The 22,517-nt window shown below is 39.9% G+C and overlaps 1 protein-coding gene across 3 annotated transcripts in view; it reads right to left on the bottom strand.

Annotated features, from left to right (window-relative positions):
* Positions 1 to 17,472, bottom strand: part of LOC109936152 (cryptochrome circadian regulator 1) — a 27,668-nt gene extending 10,196 nt beyond the window's left edge. For 2 of the 3 annotated variants that reach the window (XR_007264074.1, XM_048607572.1), the window contains exons 1-9: positions 17,095 to 17,472; positions 13,062 to 13,170; positions 10,782 to 10,924; positions 9,646 to 9,830; positions 6,886 to 6,974; positions 6,172 to 6,312; positions 4,163 to 4,474; positions 2,810 to 2,961; positions 1,454 to 1,656 (exon numbers count right to left, since the gene is read on the bottom strand). Coding sequence is in view for 2 of the 3 variants with exons in the window: in XM_048607572.1 (XP_048463529.1) it covers positions 1,454 to 1,656; positions 2,810 to 2,961; positions 4,163 to 4,474; positions 6,172 to 6,312; positions 6,886 to 6,974; positions 9,646 to 9,830; positions 10,782 to 10,924; positions 13,062 to 13,170; positions 17,095 to 17,252 (1,492 nt within the window). In the remaining variant the exon portion in view is untranslated. The remainder of the gene's footprint in view (positions 1 to 1,453; positions 1,657 to 2,809; positions 2,962 to 4,162; positions 4,475 to 6,171; positions 6,313 to 6,885; positions 6,975 to 9,645; positions 9,831 to 10,781; positions 10,925 to 13,061; positions 13,171 to 17,094) is intronic. The other variant, XM_048607570.1, reaches the window with a different exon arrangement.
* Positions 17,473 to 22,517: the final 5,045 nt, after the last annotated feature.

Genomic DNA, 22,517 nt, shown 5'->3' with positions numbered 1-22,517 from the left:
TCTCCTACCGACCAACCTCATCCCGCCCCCTTGACCTGTCCGTCCTCCCTGGACTGACCTATCCCCTTCCTAACTCCCCACCTACACTCACCTTTACTGGCCCCATCCCCGCCTCTTCAACCTGTTTGTTTCCTCTCCACCTATCCTCTCCTCTATCCATCTTCTATCCGCCTCCCACTCTCTCCCTATTTATTTCAGAACCCCCTTCCCCTCCCCCTTTTCTGATCAAGGGTCTAGGCCCAAAAAAAAGCTTTTCTGATGAAGGGTCTAGGCCCGAAACGTCAGCCTCTCTGCTCCTATGATGCTGCTTGGCCTGCTGTGTTCATCCAGCCCTGCACCTTGTTGTCTCACATTTGCATGGGAAGACTGAATTCAGGTCCCAGTCAAAGCTAATAAATATATAGATTGTTCTACAGATAAATTTTTCAGACATTGCTAGTGATCATTCCCTTTTCAAAACAGGCACAAACAGCAATGCAGAATGGGAAGAGGGACTTGTGGGCACATCACTTGTTGATGTCAGTGCAAGGAATATGATGTCATACAATTTTCAGGTTATTACTCAGAAGGTGTCTCCCCTAGCACTTTGGGATCGTAGCTGTCAAAAAAAAATGCACCTGGTCAGGAGAACTAGTCATTATGAAAGGCCAACAACCTGAGTGGACAAAACAATAAAGATAACAATATCTCATCCCAAACCAAATAGGGTTACTAACGATGGGTCTAAACAGTGAGCTGACTCAATATGATAAAGTGTCCTTATGAATGTGTTGGGAGATTCAAAAGCAAATACACTAATTTATATAGGATCAGATTGAGTTTCCATTGAGATTAATTGAGATTCAATTGGCAAGCATTCAGAAAATTGGTTGATTAAGAGTAAAGGAGCCCGAGATTACTGACTGAAGATCATGGCTGGAATTTAGTTTCAGATCCGGGTGAGGTCAACATCCAAGCAAACTACAAGTTTCGGCTACTTCTTCCGTTTGCTTGTAGTACGGTCTATGGATGATATAAAGCTACTATGGTGTGCCTTAAAGAAAGCTTGTGTTTAGTGATTGCCCTGAAGTGATTTGGTGGAAGCTACCTACTTGCAGTGAATTATTTCACCTGACACCAGGCAAAAAGTTTGGCATCAGATCAGGCAAACACTTATCAAAATCAGAAGGAAAAAGAGCCTTCAAGTTAATTAATTCAAGGTACCTAAATCAGAAACAAGGCATCTAAATGACTGTTTGGTAATTTAAACAGGTTGTTCACTGGACCAAACTCACTGGTCAAGCAGCAATGAATCCATATCTTCAATCGTACAATTGCCTTCTTTAGAAAGCTTTCTTCAAGTCTTGAGTCTTTGATCTGTAAGTTGTTGTATAACTGCTTAACATTATTAAAGAGAACATTAACATTATTGAAAACAGATTATAATAAAGAAAAAGGTTATTTCTGTGCTCACCCAGGCCTCTGTAGCGAGAAAACTGCTGGTAGATTTGCTTCATTCGTTCAATATTCAGGCGACTGGCTTCAGCATGGTTCACCATGGGTTTTGGATAATGAACACCAATGATGCATTTTGCAGCTTTCTGTACACTCTCTGGAGCATTCCAAGGATCATAGATATGCTTGGCAGGAAAACCTCTGAGGACTGGCAGGTATCGCCTAAAAATACAACCAGAAGTTGCACTTAGTAGAAAGCCAAAACCCATACATCTTATTTATCGTAAATCGTACATTTTTAATATGAAACTTCTAAACAATAGTGATGATTCAGATATAATTTTAAAAGGTTGTACTTCAGAAAAAACAACAGATATTTCATAATGATCAATTTCACATCCAAGTCAACCCCAAGTTTAAGCTAAAACATCTTACCATCTAAGTCAACTCGCTCAGGTGTAAAACACAATTACTGATAAAATTCAAATAGCACATCATTGAAAGTGACTGATCAGCTCATTGCATCTGCATTAGTCAATACATGAAGTGTCAGGACTGCCATCTCACTGGTTTGTGTGGCGTTCCCTTTGCTCTAATTTTGGGGGCAGGTTGGCAGGTATAGTTTTTGACCTGGCAACTCTGCAACAGCAAAATAACGGGAGAGGGCAGATTCCAGTCCCGTGAAATTATGACTCATAACAAAGTCAATCTTACTTTTTGGCTTAAAGCTTAATCTTAGAAAATACTTTTAGTTGAGTATATGGAATACACTACATATGTGTTATAGTTTTGCTCTTCCTGGTCGAAAATAGAATATTTTTCAACATGTGATAGAAAGCGAGAGATATCAAATCTTTACAACTATAGCAGAGAAGAAAACCACACGTGGCTGGAAAGGGTGCAAGACTTTGTCAACGATCAAGAGCACAAGAGTGGAGGTATCATGGGAGATGGCATTTGAGATTATACAGAGAAGAGATACGGCAAGGACAAGAAGGCAATGAATTTTAAGGACAGATACATGAAGATGAAAATTAAAATGAATGAGAATGAGAAGTCACTCAGTTGAAGCTATGAGAGGTAAACCTGAGAGGGAAATGGGTGATAATTGGGATTTTATAGAACACATGTACCACACAAAAAGGTGGCCAAGGTATGAGTAGGCGAAAGTGACTGACTTGTTGATAAGGGCCCTATCACCACTGCTGGGTTGGGTAGAGAGATTTGGCAAAAATAAAAACAAAAACAAGCAGGGAAGCTTTGGTAAGGGCCATCCATGAATCAAGCTTCAGGGTAAACCTGGATGTGGTACAATCAGCCCAGGTGATATCCTTCAAATATTTTTCTGTCTCCAGAACAGATATACATTAAGTACCTGATATAATCTCCATTGGGGTCAGTTCTACGTCCAAAACCCACAGGACAGTAGCAATGAAAAAATTGTTGGAAGAAGGAGCTGCAGGACAGCCACATCCAACTTCCAGCATTCACACTCCAGTCAGCATCCAGTAATAACTCTTCAAATACCTATATAAAAAACCAAGCATAACAATGAGCAATTAAATCTAGAACAGCACCACAATATTTTGTTCAGGAATTCTTTTAATATTGTATTAAAAAGACCCTTGAAATCCCAACAGTAAACTTTACAATTTGTGTTCCTAATATAAAGCTGTTTATGCTAGAGCACGTAGTAATTGATTTGGCCACAGAATCAAACTGCCCATTTCTATTCTGAGTTCTGCATCAGGATAATGAATTGTTAATTCTAGACTAACATGTGTGTAACTTTGAGAAATATCAGTCTTTAGAAAACCCAGTTTTCAAAATTATTAACTCTTTATCAAAGGGAATGTTTCTTCACAGTTTCAGTGACCTACTACTTTCATTGGTTTCTCAGTCCAATATTTTTGCATAACTTATTGAATGTCTTGATGACATGAGCCAATGTGAGAACAGTGGGGAACTGCTGAAAGGGGAAGAAGATCAGACAAGACGTGAACTAAGCTCCAAATGCAGATGAGGCTGCTGCATGTAAAACCGCAGTAGCTAAGTTGTGATGTCCTACGTGGTCAAAACACCCTGGCAACATTCACTTGAAAAATTTTGACAGCCGGGCAAAGCACTTGATTGTTACTACCCAGTAAACCAAATTTCAATAAGAAATACACAGCTTTCAGTCAAAAATATGGAGCACACAAAATAAATGTGAGATGACTGTACAAGCATTCTGTATAGTAAATTACAAGTTGCTTCAGGCAAAGCACATTGACAGATCACTGGAGAGTAACAGTGCATGCCTATATTGTGAGCAATGCCATCAGCTAGGAAAGGCATTGGCCTAGTGGTACTATTGTTAGACTGTTAATCCAGAGACCCAGATACCATTCCGGGGACCTGGGTTCGAATCCCGACATGGCAGATGGTGGAATTTGAATCCAATAAAATGTCTGGAATTGAGAACCTAATGATGATCATGAATCCATTGTCAATTGTCAGGAAAAACCTGGTTCACTAGTGTCCTTTAGGGAAGGAAACAGCCATCCTTACCTGGTCTGGCCTACATGTGACTCCAGACCCACAGCAATGTGGTTGACTCTGAACTGCTCTCTGGGCAATTAGGGGTGCACAATAAATGCTGCCTAGCCAGTGACATCCTCATCCCATTAAAGAATAAGAGGAGCTGTAACAAAAAGGACATCTTTACTTTCAACCATTATTCAGTCACCTTCATTCCTTCTTCCCAGCTAATCCAGAGATCACCTCTTGTTAAAAAGCAAGCCACTGCATGACGGGCTAAGTGATGGATCCATCCTTCTTGACGCAGCTGTGTCATTATTGCATCAATCCAAGGAAATCCTGTCCTCCCTTCTGCCCACTTAGCCAGAGCCTCAGGATTCCGGTCCCATGGAACTTGGACACAAATCGGATTTCCTTCCATTTTATCAAACCTGGGGTTGTTAGTAGCCGCTGCATAGAAGAATTCACGCCACAATAGCTGCCCATACAGGGAGAGTGGAGGGGTGCTGTTTTTCTTCACCTGTTGAAAAAGGAGGGGAAGTTCTCAACATGTACACATTGTTCACTTGCTATAATGTATGTTGATAAGTTCACTACAGGCATAGTACATCTTGTGAAATCAAATACAGATGCCATGAATGAAGGAAATGGTTAATTTTTATTTTCTTGTATTGTGGGAACAAAGCCAACAATCCCTTGCAGTTTTCTGCCCAGTTATCCCTTGAGTGCCGGCAACCCAGTAGTAGGAGTCAGATCAGAGATCAATTTTATTCCCACTTGTAAACTTCTTGCAACTCCGAGAGTCCCCTGATTATTAAGACTCCTATCTCAACTTATTTTCAGAGGCTTCTCTGCCAACAAAATGATCTGTAACACTCTACCCAGTACTTCCCAGCTCCCACAAAGCAAAAATAGACTCAAGCATTTACTACATAATTCCAATCAGGTATATAGGGAAGTAAAGATTACATTTCATTCCAATTGATGGAACAAACACAAGCAGCCAAAGAGAAAAGGTTGCCAAGAATCTTTTTACGTACAGCATTGTGTGAATTATAATCTTCAATGACAGCTCTGCTGTAAGTGAGAGATAGTAGGAACTGCAGATGCTGGAGAATCCGAGACAGAAAAGTTGTCAGAAAAGCCTTTTCTGATGAAGGGTCTAGGCCCGAAACGTCAGCCTCTCTGCTCCTATGATGCTGCTTGGCCTGCTGTGTTCATCCAGCCCTGCACCTTGTTGTCTCTGCTGTAAGTGAGTCTGGTGGACCCAATTTCAATGGCACTTCTGATATAGGTAGCTGCCAATGACAGGTAGTATCAAGCCTACTGGTATTCCTACTCCACTGTACATGTAATGAAACTTCAAATTTATTTTGCAAAGTGACAGGAAGAGTAAGAAATCAGAATAGTACTATGTGCACTTGCTGCAATACATTGGGTGAGTGAGTCAAGTATGAAAGAATATACCTTAATCCATCAAAGTTACCATACCGGAAGCTACTTTCATTTTCTTCATTCAAGATTCTATACAATTATAATTAATGAACACATGCAAGTGGATAGAGACAGAGGAACCAGCTATCAGGAAAGAACCAAAGTTATTATCAAAGTCATATCCTAATCCAGCAGTGATGTTTTGTGAACTAAGCTTCCTTTGTGCAAAAGATTTGATTTGATTTATTATTGTCACATGTACCAAGATACAGTGACGAAAAGTACTGTTTTTCAATTAACCAGGCAATTCATACCTTACTTATGTACATTAGGGTAATACAGCAGAATGCAATTTACCATTTTAGAACTACAGAGAAGGTGCAGAGGAAGATCAACTCTAATATAAGAGAGATCCATTGATAAGTCTGATAACAGCAGGGAAGCTGTTCTTAAATCTATTGATACAATTTTTGTATAATTATTAGCCTAATAATGATTTAGCTTTTAAACTTCAGCCAGCTCTGCCTGATTCTATTATGTAATAACATCAGGAATATTACTGAGGGGGAAAAAATCATCAGCTACCAAGTTGCTTCTCCCGAATAGCAAACAGCCTAGTCTTTTTGAGGAAGCTGAATAAATATGGAAATTCATGGTTGCAGTCTGTATAAATGACATCATAACAGGCTTCATGCAAATCCCATAAGACTTTAGGGTTGAAAAGTTGTAACAATCATTTTGTGCACTTCACAGCTAATTCTGGTGCATCCTTACAAACCGTACCTTCTTATACAAGTCAGTTAGCTTAAAATAAAAGAGGCGACATGACAAACAACCAAATCGCAGGTATGGACTTAGCCCAGTAGGGCTTGCAAGAAGTGAAGTGGAGTTCATTCGTGGTCTTTCGAAGTTTGCAACCCAGGCCTGAAAAGGAAAAGAACAACATTGGAAAGATATGATAAAAACAGCCTACTCATTACGTTTTTATCCTGAAGAAATGCAAAGTGTACTTAATTCACCAGCTCTAGGAAATACAGGTAAAACATATTCAATATATTCACACCCCAAGTAGTTAATCATTTTATAATACTACAGCAATATTTTCAATCTATGTCTAGAAGACAATCTGCAAAATGTTAGTAACATTTCCAGTGACATTGTTCAGAAAATTGGGCCAATGCCGCACTGTCAAAAAGTTCTTTTATTAGCCTACAGCAACAGTAATAATGTGCCAATAAATCAACAAATTGAAGATAAGCTGACAAAGCTAATGATCCACTGTAGATTCATTTCTGCACTTAGGTAGCAACCAAGAGCATTAACAGAGCACACAAAACATTATTGGTTCAACCAGTTCATTATTTTACATCATCCAGTCAAACCTGTAAAACCAGAGCGATTTCAAATATATTCACTGTAAAATACTTCAGCAATTTAATATGCCATCCCTAGCTTTTATCGATTTAATTTTCCTTTCGCAGTAAATTTTCTTCTTACTTTTCTCTCCAAATGTCTTTCTAATCTTGCAAGGGCCTCTGTTTCACCACCTGGCCATACGGCTGAAGGAAGCCCTTCTGTATCAAAACCTAAGAATAGAAAAGCAGGATTAAGTCTTCTCCTACTGTAGAGATAAATAGCTAGAGAAGAATGTCTAGGAGTCCTCCCCAATGTCACACAGACCTTGCTTTGATTTTCAGTCTCTGCTGATTTTAGACTTGATAGGATTAGAGTCACAATTCATCTCATCACCTCAAGAACAATGATGAATTAGAGGAAAAAGTAGGTCATGACTCCAGCTCACAAACTAGGGACTGTTACTGAAGAGATATGCTACAGAATCGATCAGACTTCAGTTTGATATTGTTGCAGTTAAAGTCAGTTACATTCACCATTGCTGCCTAACACAATGACTACTTAGGTGTTGTTGAAGGAGTCAGTTTATGGAACCCAAGAAAAGTACAAGTAAAAAGTTGCTAAGGTTAATTTCCTGACATGATTTGGTAATGCAAATCTAATTGGTAACACTACCAAATTTAGCAATGAGAGAAGACAGAGATTAAAAACAAACTGTTGTAAGTCAAACAAAAGTCATATTAGACTCAAAACATTAACACATTCTTTCCATGGATGCTGCCAGATCGGAGTATTTTCAGCACTGTTTTTACTGCAGATTTTCAGAGTCCACAGTATTTTACCTTATATCTTATCACAAAACTTTATTAATTGAATATATATAGTATGGGTAGGTTGCAGAAATTGGTTATAAACATCAATGGGTATCTTAGATGAAATTAATCATTGACCTGGTTACTGCAAAGATACATTGCTGGAGTTAATACAATGAGAATTCCTTGCATATTCTCGACAACCAAAAGATACGGACTTCCTCAGGGAAAAATGGGACAGTTGTAAATGTATCTATGATCCAATAATTCTCATTTTGATCAAAGCAGGTTAAATCAGACTCAGTAATGATTTAATTCTGCTAAATTTAAATATGCTTAAAAAGGGATGTTAAGAGGTTAAAGTATGAACAAGTGGAAAGGACACACTAGAACTGCATGTAGAGATCACACAAGGGTCAGTTTGGTTTATTTCCTGATCATCTGTTGAGAATACCATTGAGGTATATATATCAAAGCAATGTAAAATAGGGATGAACCAAAAAATAGGAAACATATTTAGTGCATTTCTTTTGCAAGACGGAATTATCAATCTCATTTCATCATTATATTTTTATTGACAGACAACCAGACTTAAAATTTATTTTGTTAAATTTCTTAGAAATCATGTTTAACTAACTGACTGGAATTCTTTGAAGAGGTAACAGAGAGATTTCATGAGGATGATGTGATGTGTATGGGCTTCCAAAAATCATTTGATACAGCATTGCACAACAGATTGTGAGTAGAGTTATAGCTCATGAAATAAAAAGTACAATAGCAACATGGATACAAGATTGGCTCAATGATATAGCAACAGTAAAATTTAATAGATATTTTTCAGGCTGGAAGATAGATTTTAGTGGAGTTCCTCAGGGGTCAGTATTAGCACACTTGTTTTTCCTAATTTATATTAATGATGTAATTCTGGGGAGTGCAGGGTACAATTTCAAGAAATCTGCAGACAAAAATAAACTTGGAAACATTGTAAATAGTGAGGAGAGTGTAAAACTTCAAAAGGACATTGACAAGTTGGTGGAATGGGCAAATAGGTGGCAGATGGAGTTCAATGCAGAGAACTGTGAGATAATACATTTTTGTAGAAAGAACATGAGATAGTATAGCATAAAGGATACTACTCTAAAGGGTGTTCTGAGCAGAGATACTTGAGTGTTTGCAGAAGTCAATAAAAGTAACAGGACAGGTGGAGAGCGCAGTTAAGAAAGCATTCGGCTTTATTCATAGTGTCATAGTGTACAATAGCAAGGAGGGAATGTTGAACTTGTGTAAAACACTAGTTAGACCTCAGCTTGTGTATTGTGTGCAATGTGGGTACCACACTTCTGAAAGGATAGCACATTGGAAAGAGTGCAAAAGAGGTTTATGACCATATTTCCATGAATGAGAAACTTTAAGAGGATAGCTCTGAGAAATTGGAACTGTTTCCCTGAAAAAAAATTTAGGACTAAGAGGAGATTTGATTGGAGTTTTCAAAATTATGAGGTGTCTGGACAGATAGGGAGAAACAATTTCTCCTCAAAAGGATCTGTGAATGTGCAGATTTAAAAGAGATTTGCAAAAGAAGATAAATCAACATAAGAAATATTTTTCACACAGCTAATTGTTTGGGTCTGGAATGTACTGCCAGGAAGTGAGGGGGCAGATTCAATTGAAGCATTCAATAGGGCATGAGACACATTATGTGGCAAGAGCAGGAGAATGGCAGCAAGCCGTGATTTTTATTCAGAGAACCAGTACAAACACGATGGGCTAAATGGCTCCTTTTGTACAGTAAGAATTCTGGGATGTTGTGCTGTCCAGACCTGGAAGAAATCTTCTAGTTGAGGCAGAATCAATGCACTAAACGACAGTGATAATATGCAACAGCAACACGACGGCCTTCTCATTCTCCATAGTTCTAAATCTTCCTTTTCTCAACATTATTTATCCAATTTCCTCTTATAAGTTTCAATGGTGGTTCCTCACTCAAGTGTTAAATTTTTAAAAAATGCTACTCCAAACAGTTATTGTTTAGTTTACTCTTCGGGCAATGCAACTGGCCAGAAATCAGTTATGAAATACTTGTGGCTCATACCCAGTTCTTCGAGAGATGGAACTCCATATTTGTCATCATGGTCATCAAGGACAGGCGTTGTACATTTTCCCATGCCCTCAGCTGTAATTGTTTCCACAGGCATTTCTATTGACTCCATTCGACTTATAAGCGTCTGGAAATGCTTGTATGTTAGAGGAGGCTGTCCACCATTACGCTCTATAATCCTGTCAAAAGAAACCAGTTCATCAACTAATTAGGACTTCTGTACCATTAATTCATATCAAACAGAAACTAATTAAATCTGTTTTAAATGAATTCACGTCATTTTCATAATTTACATCAACTTCTGTCTTTGAAAAATCTTAATAATTGTGAAGTTTTAAAGGAAAGTACTCTAGCACTGGAAAAAAAAATCAACCAATGCTCTTTGTAACATCTGCTAAACATTGATGATAGGGTTATTAGTAACCTTGTGAGAATATGCCTGCCACTTCCTGAAGTTAAAAAGGAACCAATCAAAATAGCATCCAATTATTTAAAAGGTAACAAAGTCAATGTCAAAGACAAGTTCTATTGTATCACTACTTTGCACAGTTTCTATTATGAGAAACTTCAAATGAGCAACATAATTCCTCCAGCAGCATTCCATGTCAACTACCACACACTACAAGTGAATCACTTTACCCTTGTAAAAATCTACAAAATGATTCATACACATACACCAGTTCAGAGAATTATTATTAATGTCCAGATAAAGATAATAAAGGACACAAAGTCAACACTTGATGTGTTGAGATGGCTGTGTGTCATCATTACTTTGTTTTAGAACATCCATAAAGGAATCGCAAGAATAGCAAATTGAGCAATAACTTCATGATATTTTTCAATGCAGATTCAAAATAAGTGGAAAATTCTATTTTAAACTCTGAAGATTTACAATCCAATATTAAAAATTGTCATCTGTAAGTATTCAGTCTTTTAACAAGATACATATAGATTTGTTATAGATATCAGTGACAGCTTCTGAACAATGGGTGACAAATGCAAGAAATGAGGACACGCATACTCAACAGATCTCTTAAACTGACATTTTGTTTTCAAAAATGTTTCTTACACTGGGACAATTACATGACCAGAACCTTATATGCAATCTCGCAGACACTTAAAAACCTTACATGTCCAAATTATACAACGTGTGTGAAATCCGCACAATCACTTCTACTCCTGCCTCAATGGCCAACTTCTTGATAGCTGCATCTCGCTCCTTGCTAAAGGGTTCAGAGTCGTATTCAAAGGTAAGACGGGAAATATTCCATTCCTAAAGAGATTTAAATAATGAAAAACTGTTAGCTTTATATTTTTGTAACATTTGAGGTTTTTCAGCACTCATCTGGATTTAAACACTTCCTTGGGGCAGTAATTGTGATGTTACAAGTTTTGCATTGTTTTTGGAACTTTAAAAAGATCAAAAACAAACATACTTTAAAAAGGAGGAAGGAGAGAGAGTTTTCAGGAGAGTCACCACATGGTAAGGTCAGAGACTGAGAATTACATAAGGCTCGGAGATCAGCTTTGTATGAAGCAACTAACTATGTAGTTTCACAGCTGTCAGACAGAGAAATTGCACAAGGGCTCTGGAGAACAAACAAGCAGTGCATAGTCATAGCTGACATGAGAGGTCTAATATTCAGCTTCACCGTAGCTGCAGAGTTAGCAGTCACTGCCTGAAACTATAGAAGTGGACAACCTTTGATTTTTGAGCCTGATCAGTTAAGTTTTTGATTTTACGACTTATGAAACATCTAAATCTTAATCTGTTTTTGTTTTGTAAATCTGTAATAGTGATCAAGGTGAAGGGTTTTTTTTATTATTATGTTAATACTGTGATCCGTCTTTTGATTGACTTTTATTATTAAGGATTGGTATTAGTGTTTTTAAGCAGTAAGACTGTGTAATGCTGCATTTTTGAGCAAAGTGTGTTATGTTTTTAGGCAATTTCTGGGTCTGTTGAAGGGGCAGAATGGCTTTTAGTAGGGTGATTACAGAATTACAGAGTTGTACAGCACGGAAACAGACCCTTCAGTCCAACCAGTCTGTGCCGACCATAATCCCAAAGTAAACTAGTCCCAACTGCCTGTGCTTGACCCATATCCCTCCAAACATTTCTTATTCATGTACTTATCCAAATGTCTTTTAAACGTTGTAACTGTACCCACGATGTGCACTTCCTGTTAAGTGCAGGAGATCAGGGAGAATTTGAGCTCTCCAGGAAGTATGTTTGGTTGCTAAACCTATTAGACTGTATGGATTAGTTGGAGCATCAATTAGAGGCAATGAGGAGTTTACAAAAGCAAGAGGGTGCGATGGATAACAATTTCAGGCAGATACAGTCAAGTAGACGGTTGATCTGCTAGGGATGTAGCGGAGGTAGCTAAGTGGTGCAGGAATCTCCTGTGGCTATCCCCATCATAAACAGATGCTGTTTTGGATATTGTAGTGGGAGGGTTGCCTGTCAAATCTTAAGGCTAAAATATTAGTGCAGCAATAAATAATCAAATCCCAATTTCCTAATGTGCTGTTTAAAAAAGATATTAATAAAACAAGCAAGATGAGTATCAGCAGAAAAATGACTGCTCAAATTATTACTTTACAATAGGTTCCAACATTCTGAAAACTGAATACCATACAACTGGGTAGTCTGCTTACTGCAAACAGTACCCAGCCTCCAAGAACATTCTAGCCCAACAATATAATAAGCTTTCTGAAAGATGTTTCAAATATGGATATAAAAGACAGAACACTGCAGCTATTAGTATATATTTGTATGACGTATGAAAGCACTAATCAGTTTGCAAGAAAAGAAAAACACTTAAATGACAATAGGTGTAAGTTTAACATTATTATAAGGCCTTTCTAAGTAGTGGTATGAATGTACTAATACCAAATTTATCAATTTTTGGAAGATATTTTTCCATATTAAAAGCAGTCCAATGAAAATGAGGCTTCAGATTTCTTACACAATTTTTTAGCATTTGATTCTTTACGAATATTGGCAGAAATCTACACCTTAAGCAAGAGAAGCTAACCAGCTTCCTACATTGATTTGAAAGTGATAATTCAGAGCTGGAAGTTATTTGTACAAATTCTGGGGTGTTTTTGGTCCATTTGAGTTGCCTGGTAGACTACTGATATTTTGTATTGTGGTTAGTTCTTTAAAAATCATTAGGTAATGTAGAATATCGTATAACCATTATACCTGAGCTAGAGATGTTCATTCAAACGATTTTATATGATTGTCCATTGACAGAATAAATGCAGACATGATGGGCCAAATGTCCTCTTTCTGTAACAATTCTGTGATTCTATATAGGCTTTACAAAACAATGCAGCATTTCAGTTGTTGGACACTATGAAATAAAACAAAATAAAAATGAAATGAAATGCAAAGTGCACACCTTAAACAATCTGGGAAAGACATCAGCTGGTTGACCACGTACAACAAATAAGCGAGAATTTAATTTCCGCAAATTGGCATCAAGATCTTCAAGACACTGGAGCAGAAATCTGGAGATCAGAAAGAAAAAGCAACGTTACTTCAATGAATTTCATTAATGGCTTATTTAATCTTAGTTATCAAGGTTTTGAAATTAATACCATACCTTTGCATAATACTTGGAAAATAATTCTCCCTCTTGCCCCATTTGAATTATAAATCATGGTCTTACTTTCATGGTTTCAAACAGCTAGAATTTGCCCTGCAGTTGATTTCTGTTTCTATAGAATACAATGCTTTCAGTGGATTCTTAAACCAGTTTTGGAGTGCTTTAGTAAATATGGACAAGCCACACATGACTGCAGCTGGTAAACTGCAAAGTGTCATCACAATTGAGACCATTTACCAATAATCAGTTCAGTAATAAAAGGGAATAAAAGTCATATCAACATTCTTAACATTTTTTCCATTTTCCACAATTTTGACCAAACGAGCTACAACATAGTTGGAGGTATATTGCTCCAAAACAGAGAAAAAGATATCAAGTAAAATAGAGTAATAGAAACTAGCAACTGAGGTCTAGAATTTCACATCCACCATGAGATTGAGTTCTACAACCAAGATCAGCACAGGATTTAAAATATAAAGCTAAATACTGTAGATGCTGGCCACCTGACATAAAAATAGAAAAGACTGAGAACACACTACAGGACATGTAGTATCTACAAAGAGCGAGAAAAGGTAAGGCTATATGCTAATTCAAGGATCTTTCTTCAGGACTGAAAGACCTGAGACATTAACAAAGAAAAAATTACAGAATGATATATCAGGTAGTAACAGTGGTGATGTGGAAACTTCTAAACACCATCATAATGGACATAATTTGCAATAGGACATGGGTTAATCAACAATTGTCAGTGTGGATTTGTTAAATCCTACAGACTGCATTGAGTCCTCCAGTAAAATAATGAACAGGTTTGATTAAACAACTACAGTTGATATTCTTTATTAAAACATCTTAGACAGTTGACATAAAGTGCCACATAATAGGTTGTTTGCAGAATTGAAGCCCATGGGATTAAAGGGAAAATAGAGACAGAAAAGCAGTTAAGGGACAGAAAGGACAGAGCACTGGTGAATTGTGATCACTTGGATACCATGAGCAACATTTAGCTTTATAGGTCGTAATTTCAAAGTTTTTAGATGATACAAATACTGGAAATGAAGTACTTAGAGGGTTAGATAGTAACCAAATTCAAGTGAATGTTAGCACATTGGTAAAATGGGCAGTCACATGACATATGTCTTTTAAGACTGGGAAAATGTGATGAACTGCATCTTGATGGCAAAAAAAAACATCAGGAAAATCCAGAGAGTCTGGGCAGAATATGTCACCTTCAAAGATTTATTACAGGTTGAGAAGGCTGGGAAAAGAAAATAGCTTTATAAACAGAGGCACAGAATAGAAAACAGAGAAGTTATGTTAAACTGGAATAAAACACTGATTCAGTCTCAACTGGAGCGTTTTGCCCAATTAGAATCACAAAGTTGAAACCACACTTGGCTCTATGCATGTGCATCAGCCAAAACAAAACCACCCAGTCTAAGATAACAAGGTGTAGAGTTGGATGAACACAGCAGGCCAAGCAGCATCAGAGGAGCAGGAAAGCTGACGTTTCGGGCCTAGACCCTTCAGTCTAATCCCACTTTCCACCATTTGAACTCTCTGTCCTGTAGGTTTATGGCACTGGAGATACATAATCAAATACTTTTTAAATGGGTAGAGTTTCTGCCTTGAACTACCTGGGGACGCCTTAGAGAGTTTATCCAACAAGGCCATGTGGGTAGAGCTCAGGAATAGGAAGGGTGCAATCACTTTGACGGGAATGTACTGCAGGACTCCCAACAGCCAGGTGATAGAGGAACAAATATGTGGACAGATTATGAAAAAATGTAAAAACAGCAGCAATGTTGTGGTGGGTGATTTTTACTTCCCCTATATTGACTGGGACTTGCTTAGTGCCAGGGGCTTGGATGAGGGGAGATTTGTTGGGTGTATCCAGGATAGTTTTTTGCAACAATATGCAAGTAGTCCAGCAATTGTTGCCCATCCCTAATTGCTCCAGAGGGCAGTTAATTTGCTGTGGATCTAGAGCCACATGCAGGCCAGAACAGGTAAGGATAACTGTTTCCTTCCCCAAAGAACAAATGGGTTGTTCCCAACAATCAACTTTGGATTCATGGTCATCATTAGCCTCTTAATTCCAAATTTTTGTTGAATTCAAATTCTACAATCTGCCATGGTGGGATTCGAACCTAGAACATTACTTGGGTCTCTGGAATAACAATTCAGTGATAAAACCACCCGGCCTTCATCTCTCCCATCTGCGCTTGTAAACAGTGGACAGGCTTTAAAGTGATGAGTTACTGCAATCTTACTAGCCTCTGACCTGCTCTTGCAGCCATTGTATTTACATGGCTAGCTCAGTTCAATTTACAGTGTATGCGTTTTGGAACGTACATTTCCAATGCAAACATAGTCAATGTGATCATCTGCATATGCGCATGTGCAGCCATGAGATCGCATCAGTACAACAGGAAATTTTAAACATATTGCAAGATTTAGGAAGACACAGTAACAATTATAACAGCCCTATAAGCTTCTTTGCAAATCTGATTTCTAGCCTGTTCTTTGTACAAGTGCAGTGTGACATTAAAATAGTAGTTCAGATACCAAAAGCACCAATTTGCAAAGAAATTTACAGTCTGATTATAAATGTTGCTGTGTTTTCTTGAAATTTACAGCAGATTTACAACTTGATGCAAGCTTACTCATTTCCTACTTGGAGTGGAATTTGACATAATAAAAATGGATTTTTCAGCTCCATTCAGTCAGGTGCATTTCTCTCACCTTTCACACTGGTTCTATCTAGTGTTACATCGCCAAAACATGCAAACCATACCCTTGCCTTGTTCAACTTCCCCAAATATACACCTTCATCCCCACCCAACCCACATGGGATGAATTTTATAACCAATTTGTCCATCTGACCAATCCATTAATATCTTCCAGTTCTGGGCACCACAATTAAAAGGAGGACATGAAGGATTTACATTTGGGCCACACAAAGTGGGGTCACGACCTGAAGTGGAGTTGCAAGCTGAAATTTTGGGGTGCTGATCACAGAGGCTGCAACAGTTACCATGCAACCCTGATTGCTCACAAAAAGACAAAGAACTGTGGGTGCTGAAAATCAGAAACTGCTGGAAAAACTCAGCAGACCTAGCAGCATCTGTGGAGAGAAATGCAGAGTAAAACTTTCGGGAACAGTGTTGCTTCTTGAGGTCTGGTTACCTCTGCTTTATTTCCAAAGATGCTACCAGACCTGCTGAATTTTTCCAGCAATTTATGATTTTGTCCCTGATTGCTAACAGCTATATTCATGTTCATTCACAGTTTCTTTATACTACCCAGTTTTCACTGAAAGATCGTGAAAATTTTTAAGCCTCGATACGACGTTTTGGGTGGGGAGGCGGGGGCGGACGGTCACGTTGGGCAGAGAATTAGGAATATTTTCTAATCAACTTGTTCAGTGATGTTATTTCCACACATCTGGAGCAGATGGGACTTGAACCTGGGCCTCCCGGTTCAGAGGTAGGATAACTATCACTGCACCACAAATGACTATCATGTTCAGTTCCTATATTGAGGGATGGGGGTACAGCTGGAAACGGTGCTGTCCCCATGGCAACACGCTACATCCAGGCACGTCAGCGGCGTCTCTACGGTCGCCACGGCAACCTCCTGACGGCCCGGCACTCACCATGGTAACGCCTGAAGCCCCCAATGTACTCAGCTCGTCAAAACCTCTAACGGTCACCGCAGTCACCACGGCGACCGGTGACGGTCGTCCAGTCGCCACGGTAACCCCCAACGGCCCCTGCAGTCACCACGGTAAAGGGCAAGTCACTCTCGATCCCTCTCCTCAACTCACCGCCACCGGTTGATGCCCACACTGGACGAACCAGCGAACCAGGGGTCGACGATGTAGACGCAGCGGATGGTTTCCGAACCCAGCAGAGCCTCCAGCAACGCCGGATTATCGTGGAGCCGGAGCCCCTTCCGAAACCAGTGGATTGAGTGGCCGCCCATGAACTCTCAAAGATAAATCAAAACCGGGTGGCTGAAGAGAGATATACAAGGTGTAGAGCTGGACGAACACAGCAAAACCGGGTGGCTGAAGAAATGTCTTCCCAACAGCAGATGAAATCGAAGTCGGCGATCAGAATCTAACAGCGCAGCCTGAACGCTTCTAACTGTCACAGAGCTCGCGCGGACAGCCACGTGCCTGTCCCGCCCCCAGCCAGAGCGCTGTTCCATTGGATTGGGCCTAGGCACGTGACCTAAACCTCACGTGTCCGAGCGGCACCCTCGATCCCGGCCCCGCCTCTTCCCGTGGAGCTCCACCTACGCCCGCCCTGATTGGTCACTGACCGAGGTAGAAATCCCCGGATGAGCGCGCAGGCGTCCGATTTATTTACTTCAGAGCCCCCTTCCCCTTCCCCTTCCCGAAGACGGGTCCAAACGTGATAATAAGGTGAAAAGCTGGAGGAACACAGCAGGCCAAGCAGTTTCAGAGGAGCAGGAAGGCTGACGTTTCGGGCCTAGACCCTAGACCCTAGACCCTAGGCCAGAAACGTCAGCCTTCCTGCTCCTCTGAAGCTGCTTGGCCTGCTGTGTCCCTCTAGCTCCACACTTTGTTATCTCAGACTCCAGCATCGGAAGTTCTTACTATCTCCAACTTAAATACCAGCTGCGGCCGGAAGTGTGTTCCGGGTTAGGGAGGTCGTGGAGATGTTGGGGTATTGGACTGGAGTGGACAAAGTCAGAAGTCACACGACATGAGCTTATAGTACAATAGGTTTATTTGAAATCACAGGCTTTCAAAACGTAGCCCCTTCGTCAGGTGAAGGTTTAGATGCTTATTAAAACTTAACTCGTTGACCAAGTTTTTTTTATCTACCCGACAATTTCCCTTTGTATGTGATATACTGATGTCTTGATATCATTTCATTTATAATTCCCTTGTAAACTGGATTGGATTGTTTTAATATGTTAAGGGCACAATGTAGATGCATGTTGAGCTGTACAATTCTGGTGTATTTTCCAACTTTTACATTCCATCCAACCAACACTATCAGTCGTTCATCTCATGATTGCTGCAGGATGCTGTATGACAAGAACTGTTATGACTACAGATAGTTATCTTACTACAAAAAAAAATCCACTGGCTGGATGTTCTTTGGGATGTCCTAAGACTGTGAAAATCACTATATTAATATATAGATATTAGTATTTTGTAGGCAAACAATAACTTTCTCAAAGGTTTTCAGACATTGTAAAATATAATTGCACACTAACTTAATGGATGCTCTAATTGCCAATGATCCCAAATTGAACTGCTGCATCCTAATCTGTTTCAAGGCTTGGATTTGTATGTGTGTATTCAGTTAATGCCGTCATAATGTTAAGGATACAGCTTAACTTCAGTGTTGTGACTGAGAGAAACATTGCAATATAAACCAACAAAACTTAGAATTTGTGCCAGAATCCAGAGTGTTCACATGTATCCACGACAGAGGTCACGGATGTGACTGATGTTGCCCTAAATACCATCATTCAGTTGTGTCGTCCACGATCAAGACTCTGAAAGATCAGCCTTGGGATCTGACTCAAAGCTAGGAGCACAGCCTCTTCTTGGATACTTCACTGAAGGATTTTCTGAGGCACATACCCTATAGTATAGAGTGCATTTTTTCTCATGATCAGGATATCCCAAAGCAATTTTCAACCAATGAATTAAAAATAAAGAAACAACTTGTATTTATATAATGCCTCAGGAGAATGGTAAGAAGTATCTAAAACTGGCCATGTGGTTGCTCACTTTCTGTTAACTCCCTTTAGGTTGTTACCGGTCAAGCAATACAAATGTGGTGTATGCTATCCCACTATACACAGAGATTAGTTAAAACAAGCTATTTTGATCATGTTCCCTGGAGCCTGCTGCCCTGCAACATCCTTTCCTGCCTGAAAAATCTTCCTCTTCCTTGAAGTCAATTTGCAACAAGAAAGCACTAGGGGGAGTAGGAGGCCAGCAGTTACTTCATATCACGAGAAAAATCATCCTGCACGTATCCCAAAGTCTGGCATGACATGGTGAAGGTGTCAAAGGATCTTCATTAGATTGGCTAGGAATTCATTCTGAATGTCAACAGGATATTTAATAATGGGTAATAACTGCTGCCCCTAGCAGAATACGTACACTAATCATGAATAATTTATTTCAAAAAGCATCAATCACTTTACGAAAAGTCCCAAAAAATAGCCATTTGATAAAGACCCCAGATAACTTGCTTTTCAGTAATGATAGTTATGAAATAAATATTAGCCAGAACATTGGGTAGCTCCTCACCTACTCTTCTTTCAAGTAGAACTGTGAGATTATATATGTCTACGTGGAAGACCATATGAGGTTATGGCCCAAGTTATTTTTTTGTATCGTATCACTTCATTGACACATATCACGGTCAATCACTTCTGAAAGTCAGGGCACCGCTATTAACCTTAACACATATTGCAAGTATACAAAGAAAGCTATCCGTCGTTATGGCGAGAAGGTGGTTTAGAGGTAATGTCACTGAACTAATAATCCAGAGGCCCAGGCTATTCTCTCATGGGCATGAATTCACATATCAGCACAGCAACTGGTGGAATGTAAAGTAAATTAATATAATCTGGAATTCAAAGCTACTCTCAGTGCTAAAAACAGAAATTGCAGGAAAAACTCAGCAAGTCTGGCAGATTCTGTGAAGATGTCAAATGCTGGCCTTGGTGATTCCATCCCCCTGCCCCCGCCACCTCCATATCCCATGAAAGTAAAACAAATTAAGTTGGGGGCTGATTTATCAACACAACCAATGCAAATGTATGAGCCATATTCTGAGGAGGCAGCAATAGTGTTGCCATTATGTGTAGGCTGTGTGAGAGCTCAGCCTACCAGTAAGGCCTGGGAAAGGGTCTTATAATTTGCATATAAAATAGGGGTCCTTGCTCATTTCAATTTGATTTAAATGGTCCCACAGCACAATAAGCTGTACTTGCTCCTTTAATGTCACTCATTTGGACAATGGTTAAAGTATCTCTGGCTGAATGGTCCTTCAGTTACCAAATGTAAAAGTGAATACAATAAGTTGCTACATCGCTGAAGCTTTCACTCATCAGGACAAATACAAGATAAGTCCTTTTCAAAAAAAAAGCAGGACAAATTCAACCTAGCCAATTTCACCATCAGTCTATTCTCAATCATCGGTAAAGTGATGGAAGGTGTCATCAACAGTGCTATCAAGCAGCACCTGCTCAACAATTACCTGCTCCGTGATACCCAGTTTGGGTTCCATCAGGGTCATTCAGCTCCTGACCTCATTACAGCCTTGGTTCAAACATGGACAAAAGAGCTGAATGCCAGAGGTGAAGTGACATGACAGTCTTTAACATCAAGATCATTGACCAGAAACTCGACTTGCCAAATAAACACAGTGGCTACAAGAGCAGGTTGGAGGTGAGGAATGCTGTGGTGAGTAACTCACCTCCTGACTCCCCAAAGCCTGGCCACAAGGCAAAAGTCATGAGTGTCTTGGAATACTCCCCACCTGCCTGGGTGGGTGCAGCTACAACAACACTTGAGAAGCTTGACACCATCCAGGGCAAAGCAGCCCACTTGGTTCCCATTACATCCACAAACATTTACAAAAGATCTACAAAAGGACAAAAGAGCAGATACATGGGAGCACCACCACTTGCAAGTTCCCCTCCAAGCCACTCACCATCCTGAGCTTGAAATATATTGCTGTTCCTTCACTGTTACTGGGTCAAAATCCTGGAATTTGCTCCTTAATAGCATTGTGGATCAGCTCATAGAACATAGAACATAACAGCGCAGTACAGGCCCTTCGGCCCTTGATGTTGCGCCGACCTGTGAAACCAATCTGAAGCCCATCTAACCTAAACTATTCCATTATCATCCATATGTTTATCCAATGACCATTTAAATGCCCTTAAAGTGGGCGAGTCTACTATTTTTGCAGGCAGGGCATTCCACGCCCTTACTACTCTCTGAGTAAAGAACCTATCTCTGACATCTGTCCTACATCTATCACCCCTCAATCTAAAGCCACGTCCCCTCGTGCTAGCCATCACCATCCGAGGAAAAAGGCTCCCACTGTCCACCCTATCTAATCCACTGATCATCTTCTATGTCTCTATCAAGTCACCTCTTAACCTTCTTCTCTCTAACGAAAACAGCCTCAAGTCTCTCAGCCTTTCCTCATAAGACCTTCCCTCCATACCAGGCAACATCCTGGTAAATCTCCTCTGCACCCTTTCCAATGCTTCCACATCCTTCCTATAATGCAGTGACCAGAACTGTACGCAATACTCCAAGTGCGGCCGCACCAGAGTTTTGTACAGCTGCAACATGACCTCATGGCTCCGAAACTCAATCCCTCTACCAATAAAACCTAACATACCGTACACCTTCTTAACAACGCTATCAACCTGGGTGGCAACTTTCAGTGATCTATGCACATGGACACCGAGATCTTTCTGCTCATCCACACTACCAAGAATCCTACCATTAGCCCAGTACTCTGTATTCCTGTTACTCCTTCCAAAGTGAATCACCTCACACTTTTCCGCATTAAACTCCATTTGCCACCTCTCAGCCCAGCTCTGCAGCTTATCTATGTCCCTCTGTAACCTGCAACATCCTTCCGCACTATCCACAACTCCACCAACTTTGGTGTCATCTGCAAATTTACTAACCCATCCTTCTACGCCCTCATCCAAGACAACAAGGTGCAGGGCTGGATGAACACAGCAGGCCAAGCAGCATCATAGGAGCAGAGAGGCTGACGTTTCGGGCCTAGACCCTTCATCAGAAGCATCATAGGAGCAGAGAGGCTGACGTTTCAGGCCTAGACCCTTCATCTCATCCAGGTCATTTATAAAAATGACAAACAGCAGTGGCCCCAAAACAGATCCTTGAGGTACACCACTAGTAACTGAACTCTAGGATGAACATTTCCCATCAACCACCACCCTCTGTCTTCTTACAGCTAGCCAATTTCTGATCCAAACCACTAAATCACCCTCAATCCCATGCCTCCGTATTTTCTGCAATAGCCTACCACGGGGAACCTTATCAAACGCTTTACTGAAATCCAAATACACCACATCAACCGCTTTACCCTCATCCACCTGTTTGGTCACCTTCTCGAAGAACTCAATAAGGTTTGTGAGGCACGACCTACCCTTCACAAAACCGTGTTGACTATCCCTAATCAAATTATTCCTTTCTAG

The sequence above is a fragment of the Rhincodon typus genome, chromosome 18 (genome assembly GCF_021869965.1).
Source record: "Rhincodon typus isolate 14 chromosome 18, sRhiTyp1.1, whole genome shotgun sequence".
NCBI lineage: Eukaryota > Metazoa > Chordata > Chondrichthyes > Orectolobiformes > Rhincodontidae > Rhincodon > Rhincodon typus.
Note: the sequence above shows the minus strand (reverse complement) of the source record. Positions and strands in the feature narration are given on the sequence as shown.